The sequence below is a fragment of the Lissotriton helveticus genome, chromosome 7 (assembly GCF_964261635.1).
Source record: "Lissotriton helveticus chromosome 7, aLisHel1.1, whole genome shotgun sequence".
In the NCBI taxonomy this organism is placed as follows: Eukaryota; Metazoa; Chordata; class Amphibia; order Caudata; family Salamandridae; genus Lissotriton; species Lissotriton helveticus.
In genome coordinates, this window is record NC_136068.1 from 5041485 (window position 1) to 5060956 (window position 19472).

At 54.6% G+C, this 19472-nt stretch overlaps 1 protein-coding gene across 1 annotated transcript in view; it reads right to left on the reverse strand.

Annotated features, from left to right (window-relative positions):
• Positions 1 to 19472, reverse strand: part of LOC144766557 (potassium-transporting ATPase alpha chain 2-like) — a 39561-nt gene that overhangs the window by 15094 nt on the left and 4995 nt on the right. The window contains exons 2-15 of the mRNA XM_078650362.1: positions 18320 to 18451; positions 17709 to 17768; positions 16622 to 16825; positions 15146 to 15259; positions 13725 to 13859; positions 12404 to 12521; positions 11824 to 12092; positions 8950 to 9148; positions 7291 to 7400; positions 6039 to 6173; positions 3906 to 4098; positions 3143 to 3318; positions 2896 to 3032; positions 1199 to 1349 (exon numbers count right to left, since the gene is read on the reverse strand). Coding sequence (XP_078506488.1) covers positions 1199 to 1349; positions 2896 to 3032; positions 3143 to 3318; positions 3906 to 4098; positions 6039 to 6173; positions 7291 to 7400; positions 8950 to 9148; positions 11824 to 12092; positions 12404 to 12521; positions 13725 to 13859; positions 15146 to 15259; positions 16622 to 16825; positions 17709 to 17768; positions 18320 to 18451 — 2133 coding nt within the window. The remainder of the gene's footprint in view (positions 1 to 1198; positions 1350 to 2895; positions 3033 to 3142; positions 3319 to 3905; positions 4099 to 6038; positions 6174 to 7290; positions 7401 to 8949; positions 9149 to 11823; positions 12093 to 12403; positions 12522 to 13724; positions 13860 to 15145; positions 15260 to 16621; positions 16826 to 17708; positions 17769 to 18319; positions 18452 to 19472) is intronic.

Genomic DNA, 19472 nt, shown 5'->3' on the forward strand with positions numbered 1-19472 from the left:
AGTCCAATGCACCCACCAGCCCTCCGCCGACAGTCCAATGCACCCACCAGCCTTCAGTCGACAGTCCAATGCACCCACCAGCCCCAGCCGAAAGTCCCAATGCACCCACCAGCCCCAGCTGATAGTGCCAATGCACCCACCAACCCCAGCCGACAGTGCCAATGCACCCACCAACCACAGCAGACAGTGTCAATGCACTCACCAGCCACAGCAGACAGTGTCAATGCACTCACCAGCTCCAGCCGACAGTGCCAATGCACCCACCAGCCCCAGCTGACAGTGCCAATGCACTCACCAGCCCCAGCCGACAGTCCCAATGCACCCACTAGCCTCAGCCGACAGTCCCAATGCACTCACCAGCCCCAGCCGACAGTGCCAATGCACCCACCAACCACAGCAGACAGTGTCAATGCACTCACCAGCCACAGCAGACAGTGTCAATGCACTCACCAGCCACAGCAGACAGTGTCAATGCACTCACCAGCCCCAGCCGACAGTGCCAATGCACCCACCAGCCGTCGGTCCAATGCACCCACCAGCCCCCACCAACAGTCCCAATGCACCCACCAGCCCTGGCCAACAGTCCCAATGCACCCACCAGCCCCAGCCGACAGTCCCAATGCACCCACCAGCCCCAGCCGACAGTCCCAATGCATCCACCAGCCCTGGAGCCGACAGTGCCAATGCACCCACCAGCCCCGGCCGACAGTCCCAATGCACTCACCAGCCCCAGCCGACAGTCCCAAAGCAACCACCAGCCCCAGCCGACAGTCCCAATGCACTCACCAGCCCCAGCCGACAGTCCCAAAGCAACCACCAGCCCCAGCCGACAGTCCCAATGCACTCACCAGCCCCAGCCGACAGTCCCAAAGCAACCACCAGCCCCAGCCGACAGTCCCAATGCACCCACCAGCCCCAGCCGACAGTCCAATGCACCCACCAGCCCTCAGCCGACAGTCCCAATACATCCACAAGCCCCAGCCATCAGTCCCAATGCACCCACCAGCCCTCAGCCGACAGTCCCAATACATCCACAAGCCCCAGCCATCAGTCCCAATGCACCCACCAGCCCTCAGCCGACAGTCCCAATACATCCACAAGCCCCTGGGCCAACAGTCCAATGGTATGGATTCACCAGCCCCCGGCCAACAGTCCAATGGATCCACCAGCCCCGGGGACAACAGTCCAATGCACCCACCAGTCTCTGGCATCCTTCCACGATCAGCAGCTTCTGCTGTGGGGACGTTCTCGCGAAGACGATCTCTGTGTGGTGTCTGAGGATGTCATCCAACTCATCCGAGCTCATGTCCTTGATTTCCGCGCCGTTGACCACAATGGTTTTAGCGTCTCTGTAAAATAAACACGAGCTTGTGAGAGCAGGATTGAAATGCAAGGGCAAGGATGAGACCCCAGAAGGCACCACCACTGCCGGCCCCATCTCCTGTGAAACCTTCTGAACTCCAGACCTTCATCCTATGAGCAAAGGACCACCCATGAGCCACAGGCCCTGCCCTCCCCAGAAGCCTCTCCCGGCTTTGAGCACGAGGAACTCTCAGCCTTATTGAACCGAAACCACTCCCTCCTTTACATTATGTATCACAAACAAACCAAGACCCTGCACCCAGATACAGCAGTCTCGAAATGGGACTTGCCATAGATGAAGAAATGCCATGCCTGCAGCATGAGAAGGAATCCTGCCCTCTGGAACAAGCCTTCAAAGAACCAAACACGAGCTGCTCTGTAGAATCAGAACCCTCAGGGCAACCCAAAGAAGAAGCCCCGTGGCCTCCGGATACAAGAAGCCCCACGGCCTCTGGAGACAAGAAGCCCCACGGCCTCCAGAAACAAGAAGCCCCACGGCCTCTGGATACAAGAAGATGTGACCTTTAGAACAACAAGCCCCGTGGCCTCTGGATACAAGAAGCCCCATGCCTTCTAGACCATGAATGCCAATACCCTCCTGAACTAGAGGCCCCACAGCCTGTAGAATACGAAGTCCCATGGCCTCCGGACACAAGAAGCCCTGTGGTCTCCGGAAATATGAAGTCCTAGGCCCTGTAGACCATGAACCCCGATGCCCTCCAGAACAGGAAGGTCCACGGCCTCTAGAATACAAAGTCCCATGGCCTCCGGACACACGAACCCCTTGGCCTCCGTAGACAAGAAGTCCTAGGCCTTCTAGACCATGAATGCCGATGCCCCCCTGAACAAGAAGCCTTGTGGCCCCCGGAGACAAGAAGTCCTGGGCCTTCTAGACCATGAATGCCGATGCCCCCCTGAACAAGAAGCCTTGTGGCCCCCGGAGACAAGAAGTCCTGGGCCTCTTAGACCACGAATGGCGATGCCCTCCAGAACAAGAAGCCCCAGTCTCTTCTGAGTGAGAATCAAAAACGCCTCTCAGAAGCGCCGGGCCCTGGAGTCGCCAACACTCCTGAAGCCCATGGCCAGCTTGGGAGTCAAGATTGCTAGGACCTGTCTCGGAGAGTGTTCAGGCACTCTCCGAAGGGAAGAGTAGGCATAGTCAGTGCTTACCTTGTAACAAAACAAGTGCTAGAGCCCTCATCACTGCACAGTCCAGTGCCCCTGCCAGAGCAGCCAATGAGAGTACAAACAGAACCACTGACCCTAACATTCTTCACACGTGACGATTCAGGATATTCCAGGCCCCCAAAGCTGTAAGAATCGCTAGGGCGGCAGGTGTAAGTCATTTTTATTGTAGATTGAATTAATAAACAACTGTTGCGGTGCCCATCTCTAAAGTAGAGAAACAGCGCCACCATGTGGCAGACTGTCATAGGTGCGAGTGTTGACAATTAAGGGCCAGTGCCGAGCGCTAGAAACCACCAGCTCAAATTAAGCACTGGCTATTGTACAGCAGCTGCTACTCCATTTTACCTGGGATTGACTTGTTCCACTGGAATATTAAGGCGCTGAGAAATGTCTTCCACCGTCTCGTTAGCCGCTGAGATGATGCCCACACACTTAGCGATGGCCTTCGCAGTGATTGGGTGATCACCAGTGACCATGATGACCTATAGAGAGAGCAGTTTTACCTATTGTTGAATACCATTTTTTAAATCTTTTGTTCAACTTTAACATTCATGGTTGAGTCGAGGACTCGTGAGGCGACCAGGACTCTTACCTTGATCCCGGAGGAGCGGCACTTGAGCACGGCGTCGGGGACGCTGGACCGAGGAGGGTCGATCATGGATATCAGACCCACGAAGCACAGACCATCGATGGGGAAGTTCATGCTATCCGTGTCGAAAGGGTATCCGAGAGGGAAATCCGACTCTGGCAGGAAGTAGTGGCAGAAACCTAGAAGAAGACACCACAGTCAGTCAGGAGGTAGGGGAGAAGATTCTGAGGATATGGGATCAGAAAGGATGGGGGTCCATGGGGCCTGTGAAGGAGGCGAGGAAAAGAAGGAGAGGGCGTGAGATGGGAGAGGAAGAAAGATCTCAGTTGGAGAGGACCAAAGGACAAAGGTGGAGGAAGACACAAGAACAGAAGGAGAATAGATGCAGAGATAGAAAGACTAGAGGGTTGAGAAGATGGGAGTAAATGGAGGAAGGCCAGAAGGAGTTTTCTGAACATGCATACGTGGCTATCAACCATCTAACCCCTCAGGAGAGGTGCTCCATTCGAGGGACACACGTGTGTCTGTGGTGGAGGGTCCCGCTGGCACCCTCCATGTGTCAACCAGCCACAGCCAGGGCTAAACAGATTCAGCCCCAGTGGGGCAGTCTTGCATCCCACCCCACACCCTCTGCTGCTTTACCATCTGCCCCCACACCCTCTGCTGCTTTACCATCTGCCCCCACACCCTCTGCTGCTTTACCATCTCATCTGCCCCCACACCCTCTGCTGCTTTACCATCTCATCTGCCACAACACCTGACTCACCAAGTACCCGCTCTCCGAGGCCCCCCAGATCCATATAGGCAGTTTGGAAGGATTCCCTCATCTCTTCGTCCAGGGGCCATTCCTGACCCCCTATCATGATCGTAGTGCAGCGGTCCAAGATACGCTCTGGGGCCCCCTTCATCACCAGCAGATAGCGCTTCTCGTTGGGGTCTTCCAGGCGGTGGACGGAGAGCTGTGGGCAAAGGTTGGACAGTGTCACCATGACCCCATGCAAGCTTCTCCGCATGTTGTGTTCATCACTTGGCCCCTGTGGGTAAAGTAAAACTACAAGTCCCAGAAGGCTACTTCCTGCAGGACGGACTGGCGCACTCCACAGAGCTGCTGCCAGGTGTCCCCCTCCCTGTGAAGTGTTCTTCTGCTGGTGTCCCTCTGTCAATGACGCTCTGCCCCCTAGTATATCACCCCCTCCACCCAGTCGTTCTTGTCCACCCTGTCACCTGAGATCAGTCCCTGCCTGCTGCTCTGCCCATATTGATTGATTGATTGTGGGTTTCTAAAGCGCTAGAATCGACTCCCGAAGGAGTATCTCTGCGCTGTAGACCGCTGGGGAACCCGTCCTGGCTTTCCCTGTGAGATGATCCCTTCTGGGTATCTCCAAGGTGAAACCAGGCATCCCCGGCGTCTGTGGGGGGCCGTTGTAGAGATGAGGCAAGCTTAATGCCCAGAGTTGCCGAGTGTGATCCCTGGTTAGAGTCGGCACAGAGGCGAGAATTATTGAGTCCGTTGACCCTGGTCCAAGACCCTGCCGCATCGGGAATTGAACCCTGGTCCCGGGCCGTCCTCTGCTCACGGGTCTGCAGCCTCTAACCAGTGAGCACCCCACTCCACAGTATTGCCAAGCCAGGAACTCTGCCCAGAGCAGAAGCAGCCCAAGGCTGGGCTCCTAGTTGGGCTTGGTTCCAGTGGCCCAGTGAGCACCGGACCCGCGTCTGGGCACACCCGTCGAGGGTGGGGAACTGATGGTGGAAGCTTGGATTCATCTCAGCAGCTGGTCATTACTTGGGCCGCACCCCAGTCCACCTCTTTTTACCCACAATGCCACCTCAAATTAGACTCGGCCATGTGCAAATCAGCCTGGGTCCTCCACCAATAGAAACACTGCAGCCACATATCAGCCAGGGTCCTCCACCAATAGAAACAGTGCAGCCACATATCAGCCTGGGTCCTCCACCAATAGAAACAGTGCAGCCACATATCAGCCAGGGTCCTCCACCAATAGAAACAGTGCAGCCACATATCAGCCTGGGTCCTCCACCAATAGAAACAGTGCAGCCACATATCAGCCAGGGTCCTCCACCAATAGAAACAGTGCAGCCACATATCAGCCAGGGTCCTCCACCAATAGAAACACTGCAGCCACATATCAGCCAGGGTCCTCCACCAATAGAAACAGTGCAGCCACATATCAGCCTGGGTCCTCCACCAATAGAAACAGTGCAGCCACATATCAGCCTGGGTCCTCCACCAATAGAAACAGTGCAGCCACATATCAGCCAGGGTCCTCCACCAATAGAAACAGTGCAGCCACATATCAGCCTGGGCCCTCCACCAATAGAAACACCACAGCCACATATCAGCCTGGGTCCTCCACCAATAGAAACACAGCAGCCACATATCAGCCTGGGTCCTCCACCAATAGAAACACCGCAGCCACATATCAGCCTGGGTCCTCCACCAATAGAAACACCGCAGCCACATATCAGCCTGGGTCCTCCACCAATAGAAACACTGCAGCGGAATTCCAATTCCAGGTCCTCTGAGTCGGGGCAGGGGCAGCCCCAGACTGGGGGTTCACCCCAGTGGCGCCTCCTGATTGGGGTGCATCTTGAATCCAGTGGCTCAGTGAGTACGGGACCCACATCTGGGGTCAAAGTGTCTGACCCTGAATGACCTCCCTTAAGTTAAGTCTCTGAGAATGACCCCGCCCCCTTCCTTGCTGTCCAGTGCCCTCTGCTGGCTCATGGCAGGGCTGCGGCCATTCTTGCCCTCATCATCCCTTGGCAGTGACAGACATCACCCTTGGGATCCCAGCCCCCCAGCCAGGGACCCCTCCCAGGTCTGCCCCCACCCAAGGACCCTCAGACACGCTCATGCACAGGAGTGGTCACTCACCTGGAACTTGTTGGTGGAGTTGAAGGGGATCTCGGCCACCTTCTGGTTACGGGCTCTCAGCTCCATCACTCCCCCGAGGTTCAGCTCCGTGAACTTGAGCAGCGCCGTCTCCGACGCATCGCCGACCACCACCCTCTGCAAGGAAAGGAGAGGATAGGTCAGGGTGAGCGACCAGGGTCAGGGTGAGAGACCGGCGAGAGTGACCAGGGTCAGGGTGAGCGGCCAAGGTGAGAAACCGGGGTCAGGGTGATCGACCAGGGAGAGTGACCGGGGTCAGGGTGAGGGACCAGGGTCAGGGTGAGGGACCAGGGTCAGGGTGAGCGACCAGGGTCAGGGTGAGCGACCGGGGTCAGGGTGAGGGACCGGGGTCAGGGTGAGGGACCGGGGTCAGGGTCAGGGACCAGGGGTGGGGCAGGGTGATAGACCAGGGAGAGTGACCAGGGTCAGGGTGAATGACCAGGGTGAGTGACCAGAGGTGAGGCAGAGTGAGTGATCAGGGTCAGGGTCAGGGTTAGCGACCAGGGTTGGGGTGGGTGACCAGGGTGAGTGCCCAGGGTGAGTGGCTAGGGTGAGTGACCAGGGTGAGTGGCTAGGGTGAGTGACCAGGGTGAGTGGCTAGGGTGAGTGACGAGGGTGAGTGAACAGGGTGAGTGACTAGAGCGAGTGACCAGGGTGAGTGACCAGGGTGAGTGACCAGGGTGAATGACCAGGGGGAGTGACCGGGGTGAGTGGCTTGGGTGAGTGACCAGGGTGAGTGGCTAGGGTGAGTGACCAGGGTGAGTGGCTAGGGTGAGTGGCTAGGGTGAGTGACTAGGGTGAGTGACCAGGGTAAGTAGCTAGCATGCGTGACCAGGGTGAGTGGCTAGGGTGAGTGACAAGGGTGAGTGACCAGGGGGAGTGGCTAGGGGGAGTAATTAGGGTGAGTGGCTTGGGTGAGTTACCAGGGGTGAGTGACCAGGGTGAGCGACCAGGGGTGGGGTGATCGACCAGGGTGAGTGACCAGGGTGAGTAACCAGGGTGAGTGGCTTGGGTGAGTTACCAGGGGTGAGTGACCAGGGGTCGGTGAGTGGCCAGGATCAGGCTCCGGCTGTCAGTGGAAACCCCCGAGTGACCTGTCCGAGAGGGGTACTCTTCATTAGACACACCCCGAGGAAGCCTCTCCCCTCACTTATGATAAGGGGCTCCTAGGGGTGACCCCTGTGGGGGGCTGGGGGAGCCCCGGTCATCTCTCGGCCCTCTCCCCGAGACGCACCTTGTTGATTGCCAGCTCCTCCTGGCCGCCGGTGAACTCAGCCCGGTTGCACAGGGCGGCGATCCTGGAGAGAGCCCCCCAGGTTGGGGAGCTGCGGTTAAAGCCTTCACCTGGGGGGGGAAATAGACATGTGAGTAGAGGTCAGGACTGCCAGACACACAGACAAGACAAAGATATTTTGGGGCATATTTACGAGGACTGGCGCATCTCTGCAAATCAGCAGGTATGTGCCAGAATTGATGCGACACGCAATACTGCCCCTTGCGCCACCACAGATGGTGCGCACCATGGCGCAAGGATAGGCAGATGCGAGTCGCATCTTGTGACATAAGGGGCGGGGCATTGCTGGAGTCGTGTCGCAAGCACGACGCAACTTCAGCAATGCTTAGGGGACGCCCATACTTAACGTGGTGCGTCACTCCATATGCCTGCTTCAAGCAGGCGTAAGGGTTTGACACAGCGTCGTCGTAAAACTGACTCTGTGAAATCATGCGTGATTTTTACGAGGCTTTCGTGTGACGGAACGCCCACCCTGCGACGGAACGCCCACATGAAACCTGACGCAGGTTTCATGTGGCGCAGTGCTTTATAACGTGACGCATCTGCCTAGATGCATCACATTGTAAATAAGGCGCAACATGGCGTATGGTTTAAACTGCCGCTGCGTCACAGAAGTGACGCAACAGCGGCGCAAATGTGTCACAAGAGGCTTGTAAATCTGTCCCATTATGTGTTCAACAAGCGATGCAGAAATAATGATTGTATTTCACTCTGATGGCACCTACTACTCGTGGACAGTGCTTACGACTGGCGGCCAGTGCCTGCTACTGGAGAACAGTGCCTACTATTGGTGGCCAGTGCGAACTACTGCTGCTAACCAGCTCCTACTGCTGGCAGACAGTGCCTACTGCAAGGCTGGCGCCTTCTGCTGACAATCAGACTCTACGACTCAGGGGCGGCTTACAGTGCCGGTGGACAGCTCCTTGCACTAGGCACTAGTTCACTTCTGCCAAGTGCACATAAAGACAGTAGAACCCCTACGTTGAACCCCCCACTTCAAGAGGACAGATGACGTCAGATGGAAGCCATGCCACGCCTCCAAGGGTCATAGGGCATCCCCATGACTCTTGTACCACATTCAGAGAGACCCACCACAATCTCTCCACATTCAGGGACTGTGAGGCCCAGGGGAGAGGATGCGGCCTAACGGCTACGGTGGTCGACCTCAAATCTGGAGAACCGGGTTCGAGTGTCAGCAACGACGCTCAACATCCTGTGATTCTGGGCAAATCACTTAATCTCCCAGCACCTAACACAATTGAATGTGTCCTCATGTAACGCAACTGGGGCCCATGTAAGGCGCTTTGATACCTGATACCGTTGGGTCAAGTTTGTGCTATATAAAACTCTGAAAAAAATAAAGGGTGCCATATACCCCAGAACCCACCATCCATACACTCCTCTCACGGTGCCCTCAAGAAGTCCGCTTCAACACTCCTCATACCACCCTGGCCCTTTACACCTGGGCTGTACTTCTGTCCTCTTGGGGTACACATTCAGGCAGTATGAGGTACACGTCTCCCCTATACCCCAGGACGCCCCTCTCCATACACTCCTCTCATGGGACAGCCAAGAAGTCATCCTCAAGACTGCTCTTACCATCCTGGTCTTCCGATGTGTCGGCCACGTGGATCAGGTTGTCGAACCACATGTGTGCCACCGTCATCCTGTTCTGGGTCAGGGTACCGGTCTTGTCGGAGCAGATGACGGACGTGGAGCCCAGCGTCTCCACTGCCTCCAGGTTCTTCACCAGGCAGTTCTTCTTGGCCATCCTCTTGGCCGTCAGCGACAGACACACCTGCGGAGGGAGAGAGGGTCAACCGTGAGCTTATGATGCTGCTAGCTAGGTTCAACTGTGAGGTTATGATGCTGCTAGCTAGGTTCAGCTGTGAGCTTATGATGCTGCTGGCGAGGTTCAGCCATGAGCTTATGATGCTGAAGGCCAGGTTCAGTCTTGAGCTTATGATGCTGAAGGCCAGGTTCAGTCTTGAGCTTATGATGCTGCTAGCTAGGTTCAGCCGTGAGCTTATGATGCTGCTGGCTAGGTTCAGCCGTGAGCTTATGATGCTACTAGCTAGGTTCAGCCGTGAGCTTATGATGCTGCTGGCTAGGTTCAGCCGTGAGCTTATGATGCTGCTGGCTAGGTTCAGCCGTGAGCTTATGATGCTACTAGCTAGGTTCATTCTTGAGCTTATGATGCTGCTGGCTAGGTTCAGCCGTGAGCTTATGATGCTACTAGCTAGGTTCAGCCGTGAGCTTATGATGCTGCTGGCTAGGTTCAGCCGTGAGCTTATGATGCTGCTGGCTAGGTTCAGCCGTGAGCTTATGATGCTACTAGCTAGGTTCAGCCGTGAGCTTATGATGCTGAAGGCCAGGTTCAGCCGTGAGCTTATGATGCTGCTGGCTAGGTTCAGCCGTGAGCTTATGATGCTGCTGGCTAGGTTCAGCCGTGAGCTTATGATGCTGCTGGCTAGGTTCAGCCGTGAGCTTATGATGCTACTAGCTAGGTTCAGCCGTGAGCTTATGATGCTGAAGGCCAGGTTCAGCCGTGAGCTTATGATGCTGCTGGCTAGGTTCAGCCGTGAGCTTATGATGCTGAAGGCCAGGTTCAGCCGTGAGCTTATGATGCTGCTGGCTAGGTTCAGCCGTGAGCTTATGATGCTGCTGGCTAGGTTCAGCCGTGAGCTTATGATGCTGAAGGCCAGGTTCAGCCGTGAGCTTATGATGCTGCTGGCTAGGTTCAGCCGTGAGCTTATGATGCTGCTGGTTAGGTTCAGTCGTGAGCTTATGATGCTGCCGGCCAGGTTCAGCCGTGAGCTTATGATGCTGCTGGCTAGGTTCAGCCGTGAGCTTATGATGCTACTAGCTAGGTTCAGCCGTGAGCTTATGATGCTGAAGGCCAGGTTCAGCCGTGAGCTTATGATGCTGCTGGCTAGGTTCAGCCGTGAGCTTATGATGCTACTAGCTAGGTTCAGCCGTGAGCTTATGATGCTGAAGGCCAGGTTCAGCCGTGAGCTTATGATGCTGCTGGCTAGGTTCAGCCGTGAGCTTATGATGCTGCTGGTTAGGTTCAGTCGTGAGCTTATGATGCTGCTAGCTAGGTTCAGCTGTGAGCTTATGATGTTGCTGGCTAGGTTCAGCTGTGAGCTTATGATGCTGCTGGCTAGGTTCAGCCGTGAGCTTATGATGTTGCTGGCTAGGTTCAGCTGTGAGCTTATGATGCTGCTGGCTAGGTTCAGCTGTGAGCTTATGATGTTGCTGGTTAGGTTCAGTCGTGAGTTTATGATGCTGCTAGCTAGGTTCAGCTGTGAGCTTATGATGCTGCTGGCTAGGTTAAGCCGTGAGCTTATGATGCTGCTGGCTAGATTCAGCCGTGAGCTTATGATGCTACTAGCTAGGTTCAGTCGTGAGCTTATGATGCTACTAGCTAGGTTCAGCCGTGAGCTTATGATGCTGAAGGCCAGGTTCAGCCGTGAGCTTATGATGCTGCTGGCTAGGTTCAGCCGTGAGCTTATGATGCTACTAGCTAGGTTCAGCCGTGAGCTTATGATGCTGCTGGCTAGGTTAAGCCGTGAGCTTATGATGCTGCTGGCTAGGTTCAGCCGTGAGCTTATGATGCTGCTGGTTAGGTTCAGTCGTGAGCTTATGATGCTGCTAGCTAGGTTCAGCTGTGAGCTTATGATGTTGCTGGCTATGTTCAGCCGTGAGCTTATTATGCTGCTAGCTAGGTTCAGCTGTGAGCTTATGATGTTGCTGGCTAGGTTCAGCTGTGAGCTTATGATGCTGCTGGCTAGGTTCGGCTGTGAGCTTATGATGTTGCTGGCTAGGTTCAGCTGTGAGCTTCTGATGCTGCTGGCTAGGTTCAGCTGTGAGCTTATGATGTTGCTGGTTAGGTTCAGTCGTGAGCTTATGATGCTGCTAGCTAGGTTCAGCTGTGAGCTTATGATGGTGCTGGCTAGGTTCAGCTGTGAGCTTATGATGCTGCTGGCTAGGTTCAGCTGTGAGCTTATGATGTTGCTGGTTAGGTTCAGTCGTGAGCTTATGATGCTGCTGGCTAGGTTCAGCCGTGAGCTTATGATGAAGTTGGGTAGGTTCAGCTGTGAGCTTATGATGCTGCTTGGTAGGTTCAGCCGTGAGCTTAAGATGCTGGGTAGGTTCAGCCGTGAGCTTATGATGAAGCTGGCGAGGCCCTGCTAGCAGCTGCACAGGGTGGGAAGAAGGCACACGCCCAGCCCTGCCAGCCACCATGGTGGCAAGAGGGCACACTGCCAACAATGCCAGCCGCCATGGTGGTATGAGGGCACACGGCCAGCCCTGCCAGCAGCCGCTTGTAGGAGAAGAGCCACTTGGGCGCTTCAGCATCAGAAAGCTTGTAGCAGGATCCTGAGAAGGAGAAAGCACACCCCTGATTTTGGCCTTCAGAGGCCGGTAGATTGAAAATGTAGTCCTTTGTGTCTGTGACGTGGTACTCACAGTGACAGTGGCCAACAGTCCCTCGGGTACGTATGCCACCACGATGCCAATGCAGAAGATGATTGAATTCAAAGCGTTGTAGCCCATGGAGATGGAGATGATGAAGAAGAGGACCCCGACGGCCACCGCGAGGCCGCTGATCATGTGCACAAAGTGCTCGATCTCCAGAGCAATGGGGGTCTTCTGGTCCCCAACACCTGAAGCCAGAGACGCGATCCGTCCAATCACTGTGCGGTCTCCGGTGTTGATCACCATACCACTGGCAGCACCTGAGGGCAAAACAGAAGCTTGTCTGAGCAGGCATAGAGAGCACTCAGATGAGAAACACAGGCTGCAGACCTGGAAGACAAGCTCCCTCCCTGAGACACAAACCCACCCAACACCACACCCCAAACACGAGGCTTAGAATCCACAAACCTGCAACATCAGCTCTAGGACAAACCCCACAACCTAGAGAAAAACCCACATCATGAACACCCCCAAGTCATGAACAGAGACCCCTCAAAACTGAAACACAGCCCAACCGAACACAAAAAGACTCTCTCCCCTGCAAAGAAACAAAGGATGGCCTCGTCCTTACCCTCAAGGCAGGTGCTGGAGTAGAAGGCCAGGTTCTTGGTCTCCAGGGGATTTTCGTGGGAAAACTCAGGGGATCGCGGCTGAGGCTCAGACTCTCCCGTCAACGAGGAGTTATCAACCTTCAAAACCAAAGACAAAGCATTTCTAACTTTCTGTCAGCGACACTGGTGGAGTTCATACATGTCTGCTCTCAGTCTGTCCCTGGAACACGAGCCGGTACCATGAGAAATCCTGTTTACCTTCCCTGGGCCTCAGTGTACCACCAGCTCTTGTACTGTGTGTGAGAGTGAGTGTGAGAGTGAGAGTGAGAGTGAGTATGAGAGTGAGCGTGAGAGTGAGCGTGAGTGTGATAGTGAGTGTGATAGTGAGTGTGAAAGTTATAGTGAGTGCGAGCAAGAGTAAGTGTGAGAGTGAGTGAGTGTGAGAGTGATAGTGAGTGTGAGAGTGAGTATGAGAGTGAGTGAGAGTGAGTGAGAGTGAGTGTGAGAGTGAGTGCAAGAATAAGAGTGAGAGTGAGTGTGTGTGAGAGTGCAAGAGCGAGTGTGATAGTGAGAGTAAGTGTGAGAGTGAGTGTGAGAGAGTGTGTGAGAGTAAGAGCGAGAGTGAGAGTAACTGTGAGTGAGAGTCAGTGTGAGAGTTAGATTGAGTGTGTGTGAGAGTGAGAGTGAGTATGAGAGTGTGTGAGAGTGAGTGCAAGAGTGAGTGTAAGAGTAAGTGTGAAAGTGAGTGTGTCCGAGAGTGAGTGTTAGAGTGAGTGTGAGAGCGAGTGTGAGAGTGAATGTGAGAGTGAGTGTGCGAGTGAGTGTGAAAGCAAATGTGAGAGCGAGTGAGAGAGTGAGAGAGTGAGTGTGAGAGTGAGTGTGTGTGAGAGTGAGTGCAAGAGTGAGTGTGAGTGACTGTGTGTGAGAGTGAGGGCATGAGTGAGTGTGAGAGCGAGAGTGAGTGTGAGAGTGAGTGTGAGAGTGAGTCTGTGTGAGAGTGAGTGTGAGTGTGTGTGAGTGTGTGTGAGAGTGAGTGTGAGTGAGAGAGTGAGTGCGAGAATGAGAGTGAGAGTGAGTGTGAGAGTGAGTGTGAGAGTGAGTGTGAGAATGAGTGTGAGAGTGAGTGAGTCTGTGTGAGAGTGAGTTTGAGTGTGCGTGAGAGTGAGTGTGAGTGTGAGAATGAGTGCAAGAATGAGAGTGAGAGTGAGTGCGAGAGTGAGTCTGAGATTGAGCAACAGTATATTCTAACAACCTGTGCACTGAGCCATGTATTAATGGCAGCCACATGGCAATCTGTGCCCCCTTCAATGGGCAGAGATGGTGTTTGCTCCACGTACTCACCTTGCAGCCCTGACACTCCAGCAGCCGAAGATCAGCCGGCACCTTGTCACCGCCTTTAACTTGCACAATGTCCCCCAGTACCAGGTTCTCCGCCAGCACCTCCAGCCTCTGCCCATCGCGGATAACCAGGGCTTGCTGCAAAAAATCCAAAGTGGTATGAGAAGGCAGGGACCAGGGCCACTGGTAGACATTCATCCTTCAAAACCACACTTCTGTGCTCTGTGGAGATCACCCCCATCTAACGGAACTCTCTCCTTTGTGGGGGACCACTCTCTTCTGCCAGAGACCACTCGCTTCTGCAAGAGAGCACTCTCTTCTGCCGACTGGGCCTCCTGAAGAGCGCGGGCTCAGGAGTCAGGACTCTTCCCCATCAGTCAATCAACAAATAAAGACTCATTTTAATATTTCATTGTCCTAATCACCCAAGGCACCTAACACGCTCACCCCAAAACACTCAGGGCCTGATTCACAAACTGCGCTTTTGTAGCGAGTCCAGCACTACGCATGGCGACCACGAACTGCAACGCCCGAAAATAATAACACCTGGGACTTAAAATAAAACCCCATAGGAAATGATGTTAAATTGAATTACTTTATTTCAAATAGCTAAAACATATACAAATTGTGCATATTTAATTATAAAACATTTAGTTACCTATTTAACAGGTTATTAATTAGTCTAGAATTAAATAATAATGTACCGTTTTATATATTTAACATTAATTTATGGGTTATTGAATATTTTATAACTAAGTAATATATATAAATTAAATAAGTAAATAAAGAAATAAATATATATATATATATATATATATATATATATATATATATATATATATATATATATATTTATATATATACATATATATATATATATATATATATATATATATATATATATATATATTAACACTAATTTATATCATTTTTATTTGGCCTATTTTAAATGATTTCCCTTAACATTATTTCCTATGGGATTTTATTTGAATTCCCTTCCACCTTGTTTTCTGTTGGAGGGTGTTGCAGTTCCAGTGGTAGCCATGCGTAGAGCTGGTCTTCCTTCAAAAGTGTGTGTTTCTACAAGAGTGCAGTTTGTGAATAGTGAAACGCAGGAAACATACTCAAAAGTGTAAACTTACTCAAAGTGTAAGTTACCTTTGTGACTCAGGCCCACAGTAGCTAAATAGCCACAAGCCTGAGGCTACCACCTCTGACACCACCACCCACTGACGCCCTCCTGCCACCCTGAACCAGGGGGATAACCTTTCAGTCACCGCCACTGAGCGTTTGATGCTGCCGCTAGCCTGGGGGCCACCTCTGAGCGCACCCTCTGACAGCCTCTGCTACCACAACATAAACACATCCCTCTGAGCTGCCCCCTGCACACTCCGCACACAGATTCAAGCGGACAAGAGCCATACCTGCGGGACCATGTTCTTGAAGCCGGCCATGATATTGGTACTTTTGGCCTCTTGGTAGTAGGCGAAGAGAGCCGTCATGACTACCACAGCGATGAGCACAATAGCCAACCACAGCTGGAGGAGAAAAGAAGAGAGTTGAGAAGGATGAGAATAGAATGAGCCAACCACAACAAGAAGGAAATGGGGAGAAAGGAGCAGCACCAGGAGACGACCACCATAAAACAATAATAACCAACCACAGCAAGAGCGGAGGAGGGAAGAGAGGAGCCGCACAAGAAGAGAACCAACAATAACCAACCACAGCAGAGCCGAGGATGGAAGAGTGGAGCCACACAAGAAGATAACCACCATAAAACAACAATAACCAACCACACAGAGCAGAGGATGAAGAGTGGAGCCGCACAAGAAGATAACCACCATAAAACAACAATAACCAACCACAGCAGAGCGGAGGAGGGAAGAGTGGAGCCACACAAGAAGATAACCAACCACAGCAGAGCAGAGGATGGAAGAGTGGAGCCACACAAGAAGATAACCACCATAAAACAACAATAACCAACCACACAGAGCAGAGGATGAAGAGTGGAGCCACACAAGAAGATATCCACCATAAAACAACAATAACCAACCACAGCAGAGCGGAGGAGGGAAGAGTGGAGCCACACAAGAAGATAACCACCATAAAACAACAATAACCAACCACACAGAGCAGAGGATGAAGAGTGGAGCCACACAAGAAGATAACCACCATAAAACAACAATAACCAACCACAGCAGAGCGGAGGAGGGAAGAGTGGAGCCACACAAGAAGATAACCACCATAAAACAACAATAACCAACCACACAGAGCAGAGGATGAAGAGTGGAGCCACACAAGAAGATAACCACCATAAAACAACAATAACCAACCACAGCAGAGCGGAGGAGGGAAGAGTGGAGCCTCACAAGAAGATAACCACCATAAAACAACAATAACCAACCACAGCAGAGCAGAGGATGGAAGAGTGGAGCCGCACAAGAAGAGAACCAACAATAACCAACCACAGCAGAGCGAAGGAGGGAAGAGTAGAGCCACACAAGAAAACAACCACTATAAAACAACAATAACCAACCACAACAGAGCAGAGGATGAAGAGTGGAGCCACACAAGAAAACAACCACTATAAAACAACAATAACCAACCACAACAGAGCGGCGGATGGAAGAGGCGAGCAGCTTCAGATAACAACTGACATCAAATAATGACCAACAATAGCCAGAGATGTGAAGGGGGGGTGAGACCCACTGTCCTGTGGGTAGAAGAGGAAGGAAAGAGGGGACATTCTGGGGCATAGGAGGGTATGTGAGGGCTGATTACAGAAGGAAGGCAGTGCCACTCAAGGTGTAAAAGGGTGCCTCAGGGAGCTTCTGGGGCAGAGGGTGAGGGGGGCAGAGGGTGAGGGGGGCAGGCCTCTGGGTGAAGGTGGCGGCTCTTACGTTGTCTTTGGAGGTGGTGGGGTCCTGCGCGTACTGAAGTCCGAAGGCGATGAAGCAGAGGACGGAGCCGATCCAGAAGACGATGGAGAAGCCCCCCACCATCAGCTTTGCGAACTTGACGATCTCCGGCGTCCCCTTGGGGGGGGTCAGCCTGTTGGGGCCATCTCTGGCCAGCAGCTCCTGGACCCTCTCTGAACTGAGACCCTAAAGAAACAGAAAACTACTCTCAGATCGGTGCCCAGGTGCTGAGCTCTGCCCCGCCCTCCCTCTGTGCCCCCACACCCCCCTCAGTGACCCCCCACACCCCCTCAGTGCCCCCCCCACCCCCTCAGTGCCCCCCCACATCCCCTCAGTGTCTCTTCTGTCCCCCAGGCCCTGTTTTCTGCCCCGCCCTCCCTCTGTGCCCCCCCACACCCCCTCAGTGCCCCCCCACACCCCCTCAGTATTCCTTCTGTGGCCCAGGCCCTGTGTTCTGCCCCGCCCTCCCTCTGTGCCCCCCCACACCCCCTCAGTGTCTTCTGTCCTCCCTCTGTGCCCCCCACACCCCCTCAGTGTCTTCTGTCCTCCCTCTGTGCCCCCCCACACCCCCTCAGTGTCTTCTGTCCTCCCTCTGTGCCCCCCACACCCCCTCAGTGTCTTCTGTCCTCCCTCTGTGCCCCCCACACCCCCTCAGTGTCTTCTGTCCTCCCTCTGTGCCCCCCCACACTCCCTCAGTGTCTTCTGTCCTCCCTCTGTGCCCCCCCACACCCCCTCAGTGTCTTCTGTCCTCCCTCTGTGCCCCCCCACACCCCCTCAGTGTTTTCTGTCCTCCCTCTGTGCCCCCCCCCACACTCCATCAGTGTCTTCTGTCCTCCCTCTGTGCCCCCCCACACCCCCTCAGTGTTTTCTGTCCTCCCTCTGTGCCCCCCCATCACTTGTCATCTTGAGTCAGTCACACAAGAGGGGAGAGCACCAGAGGGGGGCGCCCCCTGTCTCATCTGAGAGGTAATGGGCTCCCCAACAAATGTGGAGGTGCCCAGGGGCCCTCGCTGCCCTCATGGAAAGGTGACCCCAATCCTTCAAGGTTGAGGGGTGCTGTGAGGCTTACCTTCTCGATGTTGACCCCGTACTTCTGTTCCAGCTCCTCCGGGGACAAGGTGTGGTCGTCCTGCAATGGAAAGCACAGACCTGTGAGCCCTGGACCTCGGGCCAACCCCCCCCCCCAGCCCCCACCTGTGAGCCCTGGACCTCAGGCCAACCCTCCACAGCCCCCCCAGCCCCCACCTGTGAGCCCTGGACCTCAGGCCAACCCTCCATAGCCCTCCCAGCCCCCACCTGTGAGCCATGGACCTCAGGCAAACCCTCCCCAGCCCCCCCAGCCCCCACCTGTGAGCCCTGGACCTCAGGCCAACCCCCCCCAGCCCCCACCAGTGTGAACGCCTTCCATGGGGGGGGGATGACCAGCCACAGCTGCAGCCTCTGCCCCGGGGGAATGGTAGTAAGCCTCTCCTTGCACATCCCATCCTTGGCCTCTCCTTGCACAGACCATCCTTGGCCTCTCCTTGCACAGACCATCCTTGGCCTCTCCTTGCACAGCGTGCCCTCAGTCTCTCTTCAGATGGGGTCTCTCTGGCGCCCCCAGTCTTAGCTGACAGTCATTGGACACCACAGCCGGGGGCCTTAGGGGGAGGGGAGGGGGGGGGCACTGCATCTACTTACGATTTCCAGCTCCTTCTTCAGATTCTCCACCTTTTTTCTGTCCTTCTTCTCTTTCTTTTTCAGCTTGAGGGGCTTCTCCGCGGCGGAGACATCCTTCCCAGCAGCCTCCACGGTGTAGATCTCGGGCAGATCCTGGAAGGGAAGAACAGGGGAGGGTCAAGGAGGAGCTTTGAGGAGCTCAGGGCCCCCGAGGAGCTGCCCTGCAGTGATGATGTCATCAGGGGCAAGGCGGGACACTCGGAGATGTCAGTGGGCACACTACGGAGCAGTGCTTAATTTGAGCCGGTTGGTGCAGGTGGGGACCACCAGAACTGATCTTTGGGGGAGCACTCTTTTAAGAAAAAGAGCCTGAAAGAGTGGGATAGAGAGGAACCAAGTGATGTCATCAGGGCAGGAGGGGGGCACCAGGTGATGTCATCAGGGCGGGAGGGGGGCACCAGGTGATGTCATCAGGGCGGGAGGGGGGCACCAGGTGATGTCATCAGGGCAGGAGGGGGAGGCACCAGGTGATGTCATCAGGGGCAGGAGGGGGGCACCAGGTGATGTCACCAGGGCAGGAGGGGGGCACCAGGTGATGTCATCAGGGCAGGAGGGGGAGGCACCAGTTGATGTCATCAGGGGCAGGAGGGGGGCACCAGGTGATGTCATCAGGGGGAGGCACCAGGTGATGTCATCAGGGGCAGGAGGGGGCACCAGGTGATGTCATCAGGGCGGGAGGGGGCACCAGGTGATGTCATCAGGGCAGGAGGGGGAGGCACCAGGTGATGTCATCAGGGGCAGGAGGGGGAGGCACCAGGTGATGTCATCAGGGGCAGGAGGGGGGCACCAGGTGATGTCACCAGGGCAGGAGGGGGGCACCAGGTGATGTCATCAGGGCAGGAGGGGGAGGCACCAGGTGATGTCATCAGGGGCAGGAGGGGGGCACCAGGTGATGTCATCAGGGGGAGGCACCAGGGGGAGGCACCAGGTGATGTCATCAGGGCAGGAGGGGGGCACCAGGTGATGTCATCAGGGCAGGAGGGGGAGGCACCAGGTGATGTCATCAGGGCAGGAGGGGGGCACCAGGTGATGTCATCAGGGGCAGGAGGGGGGCACCAGGTGATGTCATCAGGGCAGGAGAGGGAGGCACCAGGTGATGTCATCAGGGGCAGGA